The sequence below is a fragment of the Vanellus vanellus genome (genome assembly GCF_965231255.1).
Source record: "Vanellus vanellus genome assembly, chromosome: 22".
Classification (NCBI taxonomy): Eukaryota; Metazoa; Chordata; class Aves; order Charadriiformes; family Charadriidae; genus Vanellus; species Vanellus vanellus.
The window spans coordinates 6,542,170-6,557,891 of record NC_138927.1 but is presented as its reverse complement, the minus strand read 5'-3'; the positions used below and the strand labels follow the sequence as shown (position 1 = coordinate 6,557,891).

Sequence of the window (15,722 nt, the reverse complement as noted above, 5' to 3'; positions counted from 1 at the left end):
TCAGCGGGGCGCTGGAGCTTTTATAAATAGGAGAGTTTGGGGGCTTTCAGCTCGCTTATCACAAATCCATGATAAAATTGGAAGCTGACTTATTTCTTGGCTGTGGTTCCACCCCCCCCCCCCCCCCCCCCCCGACTCTTTCCCAGCTCTCTCCTGTGGAGTTCCCAGAGCCCCGAAGAACGGTGTTGTCTTTGGCAAGGAGTACACGGTGGGAACGAAAGCCGTGTACCATTGCAACCAGGGCTTCCAGCTGCAGCCCGGGGAGGAGCCCAGCGCGGAGTGCCTGCAGGCAGGGCAGTGGAGTAACGGCAACCAGCCCCCGCAGTGCGTGGGTGAGTGTTTGCAGCCGGCGCGGTCCCGCGAGGGATTTTGGAAGTCCCTTCAGTAACGTCTTCCAGCTCTAGCACGGACAGCTTTGCCTCACGGGTGCTGTATTTAGGACTAGAGGTTTCTAATCCTGCATAACCTGGGTCCGGTGCCCCCTCTCACGGTGTCTTGCTTTCCCACCTGTAAAACAGAGATGCTAATGCCGGTCCCCGCGTTACAAAGGCAGCGCGCTTGCTGAAATGCCCTGAAGTGCCCCTGGAGTTAAACATCTATTAACGTCTTTCTGTCTCATTTCTTTTCCCTGACTCACCACACCTGGTTTTTAGCTGTCACCTGTCCCGATATCAGCAGCATTGCAGTGGAGCATGGTCGGTGGCGGCTGACCTACGAGATCCAGTACCACTACAACGCCCAGCTAATGCTCATCTGTGACCCCGGGTACTACTACACAGGCCAGCGGGTCATCAGGTGCCAGGCCAACGGGACGTGGAGCATAGGCGAACCCATGCCGACCTGTAAAAGTAAGAGCAGCGAAGCTGGGGAGCCTCACGGGCTGTCTGGCAGGGGATGGGGTTGCTGTTCTCCATCCGGCGGGAGGGCAAGCTCGGCTGTTGGCGTGCAAACCCGCCGCAGCCCTGGTCGCTTTGGCAGCATCTGGGAGCGCGGCTGCGGAGCTGCTCTGCTTTAGGGGAGTTTGGATGCAGGGAGAGGTCGTCTGCTGCTCTGATTCTTGGTTTCATCTAAACAGCTCTGCAAGAACTCGAACGCATTAGCTCATCTGTTGCTGTCGAGTCCCGGCAGCTTGGCTGTCACTGGTGCCAGATGCTCTGAAGTTTGCTTTGAAAAAAGAAAATAAAAAATTCTGATTTAAAACCTAACCTCTTCCAATTTTATGCAAACGCCAAGTTTACGAGGGTAACAGTGTCACCTGTAAATCAAAAAACACTCTTGGCAAACAAGCAGCTCGCTCAGTCATTCTGACATGATTGCTGCGCTTTGGATCTTTTCTTTTGTCAAAGGTGGAGGGGGTTTTGTCTCTAAGTGCGGATAGAGACAGAGAAATTTCTCCTTCAGAATGGCAGCTTTCACTTCCCTTCTGCCTCCCTTTGTTTCTAGAGATGCAACTGCCGACTTCGGTGACAGATGTAGTTTTCCCCCTGCTAGTTCTTCAGCCAGATCCGGGAGCGGGAGCCTGACCTCCTTTTATTTCTCCAGCGTTATTGCCACCTAAATTCAAGTGACAGGAACTTGGCAATGCACTAAGGTCAGAAGCACCCAGCGTGAGTCTCTTGATTTCTTGCTGAGTGCGAAAGCTCCAGAGGGGTTGCAGATCTTAAAGGTAGATGAAATAAAGAGCTGAAGTCTGTGGCCAGGAGCTGCATTGCCCCGGGCTCCTGGCCAGGCTCCAACGGCGCCGTGCGTGCCAGGCTTTCCGCTGGGTGTCCTCTGGGCACCCGGTCCTGCATCGGCTCTGCCCTGGAAGTCACTGTGTGAGGAGAAGCCCGGTGTCACTTTCTCATTGGAAATCTTGTGCCATTTTGTGGCTTTTCTGGATGTCAGGCTTCCCGGCTGCATCTAGCAAAGGGTTAATAATAGAAATATTCCTGTGTTAAAAACAGGAAAACACAGGAAGTGTGAAAAACTTCTGTAGTTTCCTCCTAACCAGTCTTGTCCTTAGTATGTCCCTCACGTCCTGAAGTGTAAATATTAATAGCACTTATATTTGTCACTTCATGTAACGTGACTCTGAATCATTGTTATTACCCATTTAATAATCTTTCCTACTCGTTTCTGACTTCAATAAGAACTTGTGGTGGAAAGCGTCACCGAGTGCGTTTCTTTTAAAAGACGCATCTCCCAGCCTGTCCATGCTTACTGTACTTCGGGATTTCTTTTAGTTATCTCATGCGGAGACCTGCCGACTCCACCCAACGGGAACAAGATCGGCACGCTGACCAGCTACGGGGCCACAGCCATCTTCTCCTGCAACACGGGCTACACCCTGGTAGGGTCCCGCGTGCGGGAGTGCATGGCCAACGGACTCTGGAGCGGAGCAGAAGTGAGATGTCTGGGTAGGTGTGGAGCACCCGTGGGATGGCGGGGGGGAACCTGGTTGCGTTTCAGGAGGGAATGGGAATTTTAGATACTGATTCAAGAAGGAGCCCAAGCGAGGACTCGGTGCGGCTGAAGCGGGAGGGGTTTAAGTAGATATGAAAAAGAAGCAGACTTTGATTCCTTACTCGCTCAGTAGATGCGAGGTGTTTTGAGACTGGAGAGGAGAGCTTTAAAAATGACATGTTGTTTTTAGTGCTGCTCTGGTTTTATTGGTGATTGCAGAGTCCCAAATTCAGCTCTACCGGGGCGTCAGGGTGGTGCGCCATGCCTTCACGAGGGGCAGGCGCGAGCTCGCGGTGATTCTCCGTGTCTCCCTCCTGCAGCGGGGCACTGCGGTGTCCCCAGTCCCATTGTCAACGGGCAGATCAACGGGGAGAACTACAACTACCGCGGCAGTGTGGTTTATCAGTGCAACCCCGGCTTCCGCCTCATCGGGATGTCCGTGCGGATCTGCCAGCAGGATCACCGCTGGTCCGGGAAGACGCCGGTCTGTGTGCGTAAGTATGTTGTCAGATTCCTTTAGCCCTGGGGACGGCCAGAGGACAAAGAGCACACGTAAAGCCCGTTGTTCGCGCGCCCAGGCTGCGTACGGTGGCGTCGCACACTCGCAGCGCGTGTGCTGCACGAGCGTGCCCGGGGTTCGCGTGGGGGAGAGCTGAGGTGCGGTGGGAGTGGCAGCGCTGCAGTTTTGGCTGCTTTGCTGCTTCCATCTGCTTTGTAAATTCCTCTTCTCTTTGGTGGTTTTCGTATGCTGAATTTCTAAGGGATGAGCCCAGCAGAAGGGGTGGGTCTGGGGACGCCACCTTTGTGGGGGCGCGGGGGGATAAAGGCAGACAGAGCCCTCCCAGTCACAATACTGTTGTCACCGTCTTCGAGACCCATCCTCTGTGCCGGGGCAAAGTCGCTCTTTCTCCTCCTCTGATCCACATTCACGAGTCACCTTGTACAACCTGCTCATTTATCTTTCCAGTAAATAAGCTAATTAAGTAAGTCTCTAGAGCTCTAAGGTGTTAATAAGTTTAAGCATCTTCTTATCAATGGACAGTGTATTTCATATCATGATTCTCCAGTTGTTTGCTTCCAATCTCTCCTGGCTGGTTTAGAGCCTTCTGTGCCGAGGCGCAATAATAACAGCAAGATAGGAAGTAAGGAATGACCTATAAATCAATGAATATGCTGATTCCAGCCTAAAAATAAGAAACAGACCTAAGTTGTCAAGGTTAGCAGAGACTCCAAAATTTGGAGGATGCGTAGGATTCCGCATGAGCTTTTAAGGAAAATTTACTGGAAAGGCTGTCTGTGGGTCTGTAGGTAGGTTTGATTGCTCTCCTGTCTGAGGAGGCTCTGTTGAAAAAGTTTTAATTCCCTTTTACCTGCCAAGTATATACATACTAACCTTGGATGGGGAAATCATATTGATAGAGGTCCTCCTGCTGTCAGGCAGATTTACGGAAATGCAGGATTTTCTAAACGTCCATTTTTGTGGCTCATCTTGTTTCTTTTGGGAGGGACCGAACCCGTTAGAACGAAGCAGATGAACGTTGCTCGTCTGCGTCTGTCTTCTGGCAGCTGAACTAGTCCAGCACTGGTTCCTCCGCGGTGCCCATGTTCGGCTCGGCTCTGTGCCGGCATCGGACCCTGGCGCCCCAACGCCCGGCAAGCTTTTGTGCCGAGATCTGGAGACGTGTCTCACATGCAGAAGTTGGCCCTGAAGTTATTACGCTCCGTCAGGCCTTACGGATAACATAAATCTGATGTCGTTAAAGCAGAGCACTGTTGGGCTCTGAAATGAGATGCCTCGAGGCTTTATTGCTTCTGAAGAAGCTCGGGGCACTGTGTGTGTTAGCACATTATAATTTCCTATTGTCCTGATATTTTCTCTTTAAACCTGCTAGAGTTGCTTCCTCTGTGCGAACGGGTCTTTTTGATCCATGCCAACTGCGGGGAGCCTTTTTTTTTTCTGGGACAGAATCCATCACCTGTTTCAAAACATGTATAATCGTATTCAGAAGTACCTCGGAGAGTCTGACATCTGCCTGCTGCAGCACCGAAAGGCTATCTTGCTTCATATTTTCAGACCCGTACCTGTCACCAGCTTGCACAAGGAATAAATTCCCATCCCTGTGGTATAGTCCAGCCCTGGCAGTCAAACGTGTTATGGATCTTTTGTGGGAATTTCATCTTCCCCTCCAGCTTCTGGCTTTGGCAGCTGTACAGCTGAGCCGCTGGACGTTTGCTGATGGACCATTACCCTGTTTCAGCGTGACAGTAATCAATATGGCTTTGTCCTCAGCTGTCGGAAGATGTCGCGTTCCTTAAGCAGCCAAAAATCGCTGTATGGTGTATCCTGACATTTCTTTTGCGCTGTGGAACTTGCTGGTCTTCTCAAAGCAAAGGTCTCCAGGCGTCCCTCGCAGCCGGGGCTGTGTCCTCCCCGTGTCACCCGCCTCTGCCCGGGTGCCAGCAGAGCGGCCCAGGCAAAAGCACTTCGAATTTCAGTCGTGTGTTCCTCCTGCTGCTCCAGCCTCTGCCTCTGCGCCTTCCCTGGGCGCTCTCAGACCTTCAGCCCTTTACCTCGTCGCTGGCCCGAGCTAACATCAGCCACAGGAACAAGAACTACACAAAAATCCTCAGTTTGGGGATTTAGAAGTAAAGGTTTTCCCCTGAAGTTTTTCCAGCTTAAAGCAGGAAGATTTAAGCTTTCTAGGCCATATGTTAGAAACCTGATTTTTCTCATATTTTTGCTCTCTTTTAACTATCCCTCCAGGTGTAACTTTATACTGCAGTGAGCGTACATCTGACTTGCACCAGGGAGAGGGAGGAAAACATCAGGTTTCATAACTGTGTGTGTGATGCCCAGGGTAATGTAAGGCAATAGATTAATAGCAGTAGCTGGGATTTTTGAAGAGAGCTCTAGGGATTTATGGCATAAGTCAGTAGGATGCTGGCACTCAGCTGCTTAGAGAGCGGTTCAGAGAATTTCTTGTGCCAGTAAAATGAACAAAGGTACCATGCTCTCAGTTTGATTCAGTATTTCAACAGAGCTGGCCACAAACCTTTGAAGTCAGTGTGGGTTTCAGGGTTGATGTGGGTTTTTTTTACGGTCTCTATCCTCGGGAACTTTTTCCAATGGATAATCCCCTTTCTTCCAGGCAAAAAAAAAAAAAAAAAAAAAGTAACATCTCCAATTTCTCATTGTAGCCATCACTTGCGGCCACCCTGGCAACCCTGCCAATGGCTTGACCCAGGGGAGTCAGTTCAATCTGAATGACGTGGCCAAGTTTGTGTGCAACACTGGGTACCGCCTGGAAGGAGCGTCGCAGTCCCAGTGCTTGGCCAACGGACAGTGGAGCAGCACCCTGCCCGCCTGCCGCGGTGAGTCCTCTGCCTCGAGGTGAATCAGCTTTGCCTGCGCCTTCCTCGGGGGTTGTTACTCTGCCTTCCTAAAATCCAGCTTGATGCTGTCGTAAATTCATGTAAACCAAATCTTGCGGTTCCTCGGGAATGCACCGATGAGGTTTGAACACCGAGGGCTGTGTACATCTCGTGCAACAAACCTGATTTTCCCGTGGGCTTCACTCAAAGCTGGCAGTGGACCCTGCCCAGCCCTACAGCCTCCAAAGCATCAAAGTATGTGTTGTAAGTGGGGAGGACACAAGAAAATATCAGGCCAGACCCTTAGCAGAGGTCATCCTGGTACCCCGCGAGCAGTTCACTCAGAGCAAATGCTGCAGCCTTTGTGCAGAGCCCTTTCTCCTTCTGGGCCGCCCTACTTCCGTGGGTATTGGTGCTCAAGGTCACTTATCAAATTCCCTCCCCTCCCTGCACTCCCTTCCTCTGTACTCCCTTAATCCAGTATCTCTGTCAAAACTGTTGCTGTGTTGGTCAAGAAATCAGTTATTCTCGACTGGCTAACGTAAGTGCCGGTTTGGGGCCAGAGAGCAAGGCTGTGCCGCTGAGCCTGCAGGATTGCCTCTGCTCTCTCCTTTTTCCTTTTAATAAGGATTTTGTCTATTTCTGCCCCAAAGAATCTTAAAAAAAAACTTAAATTGTGGAATACGTGATTTGCTATTTTTCCCCCTTTTTCTGCTCATTTTTGGAGAATCCTTTGTTCTTTGTTACACCCTTTGTTTTGTATTTTTTTTTTGTTGTTTGTTTGCAGTTGTAAACTGTACTGACCCCGGGCACCTGGAAAACAGCATCCGTCAAGTGCAGCCAAGTGGTCCTCACAGATTCAGCTTTGGAACAACTGTCTCATATCAGTGCAGCCATGGATATTACTTATTGGGTACACATGTCCTTACCTGTCAGGGGGATGGCACTTGGGACCGTGCCCTCCCACAGTGTCTTTGTAAGTCCTTCAGAATAATATCCATCCACCACAGGTTCTCATCCCATGTAGTTCTCTGTTGCTTAGCTGAACAGTCATGTAGAAAGTCTGGATCCAAAGCCCTTTGTAATCCACGGGAATTGTTCCGTCAGCTTCACTGGCCTCTGGATCCTGCCCACAGAGGGAAAATCTGTGGTCTGAGGAGAGAAATCCCATTAGAGATGGTTTCTCTCTGCAGGGGAAGGCAGCTCCCACTGGGTTTTACTGGTTCCGTGCAGCTCCAGCAGAAGTATTGCAGGTGGAGAAGGGCAGCAGAACTTCTGCAAGACAGATCTTCGTAGGAAGGAGCGTGCAATTAGCCTGGCTGAGGACAGAGTGGATTCAGCACCGCTCAGGCATGGCTGTGTTTTCATACACCCACTCATCCCCATGTCTTCGGGGGAAAAAATTGACAGTGCGATGGTGAAATAAATGCAGCCTTTATTCTGCTGCGACACAGGTGCTAATGAGGATTTGCTTCCTGACACTTACTCTACATTTTTCCCCCTTTCTTACAATATCCTGGCCCTTTCTGCCCTTGTGGTTTACAGAGAGAACTGGGAGGTTCTGGGTGATGGTTTGGCTTAAGGAGTGTTTCCAGCAGTGTAGAAAGACACGAGATACTCGTGGTGGTCTCGTGCTGTAGTAGTAATACCTGGTGCAGGAGGGCTCCACGCGTTGTATGAAAGATGTCAGCAGCGGTGTCCCTGTCTTACACCGGGGGAAGCCAAGGTGCAGAGCATGTTTGGAGTTGACGTGGGGCTGCCCAGTGAGCCCGTGGCAGAGGCAGGGGCAGAGCCCTGGGGCACCAACCCCCAGCACAGCTACTGTGTCCTTTTGGAGACCAGAGCAGCTGCCACCTCCTCTTACCTGGCACAACGGGTGGCTGAAGCAGTCAGAAAGGGAGCTCCCTAAGTTCAAATCGGCTGAGCTGTTCCAAAGCCGTGACTGTTTCTTCTTTTTCTTGCGTTATCCTTTGACACCTAGTCATACAAAGTAGTTTTTGGCACATTTTCCTTTCCTTTTGTTAGCAGCATGCCACCGTCTCGCATTTGCAGCACCCTGCACAGGCCGTGAGGAATTGAGAAGTGATAACTGCGTGTCACTGCAGCCGCAGGGGCTCCGGGGGAGTAGTTACCTTTTAAAGCCTGGGAGCCTAGTATCCTGGGCTCCCTCGGTCCACAGCTTTCCAGCTAAGTTAAATGGATCTCCTTCCTTAGTGTTGAGCATCCATTGACTTGGAGGATTTGTGGGCATTCTCAAAACTTTGGAAATTCAGGTCAGTTTTACAACTGATTGTCTGGATTCATGGGCTTAATAGTGTAAAAAAAAAAAAAAAAAAAAAAGAGGAAAGAGATTTTTGCATGTCTTTGTTTTCTGTGTGTTGACCTTCAGATGCGCTCAGTGCTGAAACCCATACCTTTTTAAAGTGTTCGTAGCTGAGTACCTACAATTACCAGGCATTTCCTAAAACATAAATTAAGAAGGTTGAAGCCAGACAAGCTCGGGTTGCGAGTGTTCTCACGCCTGTTTCTGAGGAGAGGGTAAACCAGAGCCGATCCCCTTTGAGGGGTGGGGGAGCGAGTCCAGTACGTCCAGTACCCGGGAGCGGAGCCTAACGCATCGCAAGTAACAGTCTTCACACGGTGTGCGTAAATCCTTTAAAATCCTCAATGCCGCCACAGGTTTTAAGCTTAGCTGAGTCTGCTGGAGTATCTGTTATTAAATTGTTAGTTACAGCGTGAGTTTAAGTATTAGCCATCAAACCCATTTCCTTGCAAAGCGTCCTTGGTTTTAGTCACAGCTCTGCACCAGTATATTTCAACGCCCACGTGCCCAAACATACGCGTGCTCTCCTTTTTATTGAAACATACATCATGTTTTCTACCTAATGCCAGTATTGGTATTTTTAGACTAGCAGAGGGAGAGAAGATATCAGTTACGGGCGCTTTCCTTCAGAAACCGAGCGGTGCGTGGTCTTTACGCTGAGCGTCCTCATCCAAACCTGTCTAACAGCCCCTGGATCTGTCAGTGTATTTGTCAACAGCCTCCCTGTCTCCGCTTTGATTGCTAAGCTAAAGTAAACCTATTAATTATTGTTAGCGGTGGCTTTTTACTGGCAATGGTCGAGTGAGCAGCGCTCAGAATCTGCCGGGATAATTTGCTCGGGTGTGACACGGCATCGATTGCAGCTCGGTGTCGCAGGACCTGGCGCTGCCGGGGGTGGCTGGGGGTGAGGGTGCACACGGAAATACTCATCTTTAAGAAGGGATGAGTTTTTCAAGGAACCTGCAAAATGCCTGTCAGCGTCAGGACTGGGCATTTATGCACAAACCCTTAGAGCACCAGCTCACGTTGCCCAGAAGGAGAGTGATGTGCCACACCTGCAGCGTGGCACGAGCCACCGGGCATTTGGTGGGCTGCGGGGCAGACGAGTGGGTTTAAGCTGCCAAAGTCCCACGCAGCCACCTCAAACACGCGGTGCTTTGCTGTGTCCCTGCTGCATCTGCCTTCGAACGAGCATCACGAGCAGTTCCCTCCTGGCTGAAGCTGTTGCCTCTGTCTCTTACAGTGGTCTCTTGCGGCCACCCCGGCTCCCCACCCCACGCTCAGATCTCGGGAGACAAGTACACCGTCGGCTCCGTGGTCCGGTACAGCTGCCTTGGGAAGCGGACTCTGATCGGAAACTCCACTCGCATGTGCCAGCTTGACGGGCGCTGGAGCGGGTCCCTGCCCCACTGCTCAGGTGAGGTGGGCTTCAGGAAGGAGGGGATGGGGCAGTCCCATCCTCCACTACCCCCTTTTTACCCGGCGAGGGGGCAGCCAACAGGCTGTGCTTTGGGCCGGAGAAATAGACGTGCTGCAGAGGGAGGTTGTGGAAGGCTCTCCCCTCAGCCTGCCTCTCAGCTATCCAGTCTCCTGCAACTTGGATGATAAGCACTGGCAGGGAGTAAAGCACTCGGCTTGTGAGACGAGGAATAAATCACTGCAGCAAACGGTGGTGGGAGGCGGTGTGCTGCAGCCCGCTGCTGTACAGTTTTCTCCATGCGGAGTCTGTGCAGGATGAACGTGGCTCAGGCAAAATCGGGTCCTTGCATCCGAATTGCAGCGTCTGACCCTCTTTCTCATGCGTTCCGATAAGAGAAGCCCATGTGGCCCTTCTCCAGGGCCTAACATCTGCTGTTATGGCACCACAGCAGTCCCAGGTCTGCACAAGGCACGTGGAAGCTGGTACAGTGCGTTTCCGCATCCTCAGCATCTCCACCGAGAGCAGTTTGGCAACAGAAGTCCATCCCCACTCCCGTGCCAGGGTGAGAAAGGTCTTGCACTGAAAACATCCCGATAAGCAAAAAAAGTCCGCGATGAGTCGGACTTGGGTCGGAATGGCGGGGGCTGCAATGAGACGTGCTTGCCACCCTCCCGCAGTCGGGGCGCTGGGGTCTCAGCTGATGGCCTCCCATGGAGGGAAAGGTGGTGAGTAACTGGCAGGGTGCTGTGCAGCGCCCTCCCCACACCATCCCGGCACGTGGTCCTTGGAGAGCACGGAGGCAGACAAAATAAGAACTTGGTTGGAGCAAAGCATTTGGGACAAGTGTTAATTTTTAATTATGCCACTTAGATTTAGCAGCTCCACTTGACCAGGTTTAACCTCTGCTTTGGAAGGGAAAAAGAAATCAGACAGTCATCCTCATATTCAGAAGCCGTATCTGCAGAGTTCTTGATCTGTAGCTGCTCGGAAGGGTTTTCTGCTCTAATTCGTGCCTTTTTCCCCATGTGGTTTTCACTGTCTCTCCTGTCATCTTTGCGGGTGGATTTTTGGAAACATTCAGTGTTACTCTGACTGGTTCCTGCTGACATCTGGCGTGTGTGGTTTTTCTGAATGACTTCATGGAGGCAGCTTTAGGCCAAAGCTGATGGCATTCGACAGACCATCTCTGATTTGGGGCCGGGTGAATGCCCAGTGCTTCAAAGCCATGATTTCCACCCGAGGGCTTGGAGAAAGGCTCCTCTTTTACACCAAACTTGGGTGGTATAGTTTCAAAAGCATTGAAGAGTGAAGCCTTTAATCACATTCCTCTACTTTAACAACAGCAAGAGCACAAAATTCTAGCCCAGAGCCTCATTCCCCCAGCGCCTCCTCACAGGAACCTGGGGCAGGAACCAGCAGAGGTTCATGTCTTTTCTGGCTCTTGCCCAGGGGAGGTTCTCCCAAGGGCCCTTCCCCAGGGGCAGAACACAGCTCCCATCATCTCCTGCCAAAGGCTCTCCACCGTGCGCAGAAGATCCCTATGGTGTGACAGTGGTTTTTGGAAGATGAAACAAAAGACTTTGATATAAGTCATTATGTGAAAAAAAAGGCTGAACCTGGAGCATTCTCCCCCTTCTCTTCACAAGCGAGTACGTTCCCCAGATGATGAATATGCTCATTATGTTTTGTATTACACGTAACGCTGCCAAGGCTGTACCTGCAGAAGGGCCGGGGAACCTCAGTGCTAGCTGCAGGAGTGAAATCGTCTTTCCTGGCCTGGGGGTGGATGTGTTTACACAGATCATTAGCGGAGAAAGCCAGGAACAGGCCCACGCGGCGTGAGCCTGTGTCAGGCCGTAAGGAGTGGGCATTTCTCCAGCCTGCTCCGGAGAACCCCTGCGAGGAATCTGCTGCAGCTGCGCCCTTCCTCCTGTCCCCCCACCTTCCAGCCGGCAGCTCCGAGCGCTCGCGACTTGTACGAGCGGATGGTTCTCAGCTGGATCCCGCCCGCCTCTCTGCTCCAAACCCAACCGCTTCTTGTTCTCCAGATACAGCTAGGGCGTGCTGAGGTGGCTGGGAGCGTGCCGTAATTTCTGCTTGGAGGGAAACCATCGGCGTGAGCGATGCTGGCAGCCGCGCTGCTGGAGCAGCTGCCGCCGAAAGCAGCTGCAGCCGGTGAGGGCTCCATCTCGAGATTCAGGACTTATGGCCATATTTTGCATCCAGTGTAAAACCAGTGGGCTCCCAGAGTCGGGGGATGTTTCATCTGGAATTTTCCCGCTCTGCTGAGCGCCAGTCAGAGTTAAATTGAGAAGCCACAGGCTCCAGATCTGCCGGCTGGCTCTCTGAACGCGTGCAGTTGAGAGGGAAGAAGGGCCAAAGCCCATGATTTGCTTCCTCTGCTGACACTGTGCTCTCTCCTCAACAGGAGGCAGCCAGGGCGTGTGTGGTGACCCGGGGATCCCCTCCCACGGCATTGGGCTGGGAGATGACTTCGATGGAGGCAGCGTGGTGCGGTTCAGCTGCGAGCCCGGTTACATGCTCCGGGGTTCATCCGAGAGGACCTGCCAAGCCAACGGCTCCTGGAGCGGCACGCAGCCGGAGTGTGAAGGTACTTCTCCAACCCTCCATCCTCTCCCGCGTCACGCCAAGCCTGCTCTGGGTGTCCCCAGCCTGACCGCGGCGGGGACGGCCGCCCAGCCAGCCCCTCTCCTCTGCCGCAGTTGCCAGGGACAGCCCGGTGCCGCGAGAAATAATACTCTTATTTAGCATTTCCTCCAAATACTCTGTGTGTGTCAAGGAGTTCTCCCCTTTCCAAACATCTGCAGGTCCCATCTCACAGGAGGGTTTTTCAGGGCTGGAGGATAAGTATGGCCTTTTTGCGTGCCCAGCTCTGCTCCGCCGAGCGGGGTGCACCGGGACGGTGGTGTAAAGGGGTTCAGGTTCTTCAGGTTCATGCCAACATGGAGACTGAGGGTGTAGAGCAGGAAGAGCCTTGGGGAACTCATCCTCACTTCCAGTCATCCCCCGAGACCGTGGCTCACGGGCTCACTGCAAGCGTCTGGGGTGAACCTCCCTCGTCTGCGTCCCACAGCCAAGCGGGTGATCGGAAACGCCCCAGTTTGTGCCAGATCTGCGGGTGCGGTACTGCCAAATAATTCACTGTTGCTTTGCTGAGGAACTTCAGCAGAATGAGAAATGTCAATAGCTTCAAACCTCCGTTAGAGCTGGAACTGGCACATGCAAGAGTCATTTACATTAAGCAGAAACGCAAAATGCTAATTATAATCCAGTAAGCATATTTTCGCATTTGAAAACCCCAAACCCCTTTTTTTTCCATTTGAAGGAATCAAGTAAGGCCCTATAATCCAATCTAATAAACCCCCAGCCGGATTCTCTGAGCTGTGCTGCTCACTGCTACTGTTTTATAAAAGTGTTTAAAAATCACTTGGGGAAAGAACAAAAGCCAAACCGAGGCAGGATACCAAATGGAAGGAGACCTGGGCAAGTGCTTCTCTCCAGCTGATTTGAAAGCCAAAAGCTCAGGGAGAGTTTGTAAATGAATTGGAAATTTATTCCAAATTGATGGAGCTCTTGATTGAGAAGACACTGAATCATGTTATTAATACACTCAGGTCTCGGGGTTTTTTTCATTCTCTGTGTTTTTTTTCCTTTCTGTGGAAAGGCTCTGTTCATTAATCTCAGGATAAATAACCCATCAGGTTCCAAAAGTACCAAAATACGGATCCCTGGCAGATTTTTTTTCATACTTTATGAATAATAATAACATTAGGCCTATAATGTAGTCGTTTAATGTTAAGTGCTGACTGGCCAATATAGGAAAGTAATTTACAGTGATGAGCAGTGTGTCGTTTGTATTCACGGCGAGCTGCGAGCGCTACGAGCTGTTCTTCTGACGGCACTTTGAGTCTTATATTCAACTTTCTGGAACGGGTATTTACAGGAGAGGGAGGGGAGAGATTAATTTGGGGAATGAATTCAGGGCAAGTGAGGACGAGGGCCGGCTGCCCAGGCAGCGCGTGGCAGGAACGGGCGTCTCTGCTCATGCGGAAGCGCGGCAGCACGGCAGCGGGGCCGCCCGGCACCTCGGCGGTGCGGTGCCTCTCTGACTCAGCCACTTGTTCGCCGCTCTCAGCCACCAAAATTGAGCAAATCAAGCCTGACGGGGCTTCGCAGGGCACCCGCGCTCGCCTGCCCAGGGAACTCAATGCAAATTGCTCTCCGGGTGAGCCGCTGGATGAGCGCAGAGGGTCCGGGTGCGTTCAGCAGGAGGTGGGCGCCCACTGCAGAGGAACACGAAGCGCGCGGGCATCCGGAGGACACCGTGCAAAGCCCACAGCGTAAATAGAAGGGAAGGAGAGAGGAGTTGTTATCTCCATTTCAGAGAGAGCGAGCGAGCAAGCTGCCATAATAGGTTCAATGACAAAGCATCTGCTTGACTTTGAAGTCAAGGAGGTGGTGTTCAACCGTCGGTGTCCTCGTGCACCGGGACTGATGCGGCTCTGGTCCACGGCGGGGAGGTGTGAGGAGCACTGGTCTTCGCAGAGGGTCACCTTGAAACTCACTGGCTCCTCATCCTGATACCTTTTATCCACTGTAACTTTTTTTTTTTTTTTTTTTTAAGAAAACCAAAGGAATAGGGAGGCAGAAAAAATCACAACTGATTTTTCCAAAATGTACAAATGGTTTGGAATGAAATTAATTGCAGGGACTGCTTGTGAGACTCCTGCTTCAGTCTGGTTCACGTAGCTCTGGTTTTGTTGCCCCCGGTAAGCGCAGCTCCCCTGGCTTTCTGAAAATTGCAGGTTTCAGGCCTCATTTACCTTTAATTGCCAGCGAGTTTTTAAAGTGTAAATGAAATATTAGATGCTTTTTTCCTTCTTTCTCCTCCTTCCTGATGCCCTGCCTGTGTTCACCGAGGAGTGGTGCAGGAGGGGCCTCATCGGCTGTACTCTGCTCTACACTCCCTCCTCCTCCTCCTCCTCCGCTTAGAAGCTGAGCAGAATATTTGGTTTTATAATGTTTTTTGTTTCTCCAAGTGAATTAAAACTGCATCCGAAGTGAGATGGGGCTCTGGCTGCTCTCTGGCAGTTTCAGTAGACAGAAGTGTGTTTATTTTAAGTGATAACACTGGGAAGAGAAACTGAGTTGTGCCTCAAGCCCATTTGACTGCTGAGGACATGGGAAGTGGCAGGGCTGGGATTTGGGTCCGCGCTGCTTTTTTCTTTCTCTCTCCACATGGTTAGGTGGGTTATGGGTTGCCGGCTAAATTAAACAGCACGGAAATTACCAGCCCTGAAGCAAAGGCTTTGGGACTCCAAAGGCTCTCGGCTGTGTCTTATTCCAGCAGGAGGCTCTGCCTGATGTGTCAGACATCGTTAGGAGCGCGTCTGAGCCGGGCGGTCAGGCGGCAGCAGAGCCCAAAAGAAGGACCGACGGTTATAAAGATTAGGACAGAGGAGGGGGACCGTGCAAAGGACACTATTCACACGCCACCTCAAGCGTAGGCAGATGTGCACCATCATCGCCCCTCAGCTTTTCCCCGCTGCGGTTTCTGAAGAGCGGGGCTCGCGGCTCCCTGCGGAAACGTGCCTTCTCTTGGCGCTGGCTGAAGGGACGGCCCTGAAACGAGCCCCTCTCACGGGTTTCAGGGAGGTATTTGCTGTGCAGGGCTGGGGGACCTTAAAGTGTGTGATAAGTAACAGCACGTGCCCCTTGCCCTGCTCCAGACGATGCTGCTTTGGCCAACAGTGGTACCTGGGGAGGAGCTTGTGGACCATCCCTGAGCATCACTGGCTTCCTGCACAGCTTCGCCGGCTCTGAGCTGAGCACCACCCAGAGACATTCCCGTCTCCCAGCAGCTTCTCGCTGTAAAACATGTAGGGAAGGGAAGGATGGGGGGGGGAAGGAATTGTAACAAGCTTTTCAGAAAAAGTATGCATGAATTGGAATCAAATTAATTATTGCTGAGCTCTGGAGCACCTCTGAGCTTTGTGGTGTTTTATATAGCAGAGGCCACTTTGCAGCGTACAGAAGGCAGGGGACAGCTCGGGCTGTCACCAGGAGTCAGGCAGACACCGAAGTCCCCGCTGTCGCTCACGGGCCACCCCAGCACATGCGCACAGCGCACATTCTCTGAAA

General features: G+C 51.8%; 1 protein-coding gene across 1 annotated transcript in view; it reads left to right on the top strand.

Moving 5' to 3' along the window:
• The window catches only part of CSMD2 (CUB and Sushi multiple domains 2), a gene marked incomplete at both ends in the record, with an annotated part of 311,031 nt that overhangs the window by 275,729 nt on the left and 19,580 nt on the right, over nucleotides 1-15,722 (top strand). Inside the window, 8 exons of the mRNA XM_082494202.1 lie at nucleotides 147-332; nucleotides 654-848; nucleotides 2,226-2,399; nucleotides 2,766-2,939; nucleotides 5,644-5,817; nucleotides 6,605-6,793; nucleotides 9,384-9,557; nucleotides 11,989-12,171. Coding sequence (XP_082350328.1) covers nucleotides 147-332; nucleotides 654-848; nucleotides 2,226-2,399; nucleotides 2,766-2,939; nucleotides 5,644-5,817; nucleotides 6,605-6,793; nucleotides 9,384-9,557; nucleotides 11,989-12,171 — 1,449 coding nt within the window. The remainder of the gene's footprint in view (nucleotides 1-146; nucleotides 333-653; nucleotides 849-2,225; nucleotides 2,400-2,765; nucleotides 2,940-5,643; nucleotides 5,818-6,604; nucleotides 6,794-9,383; nucleotides 9,558-11,988; nucleotides 12,172-15,722) is intronic.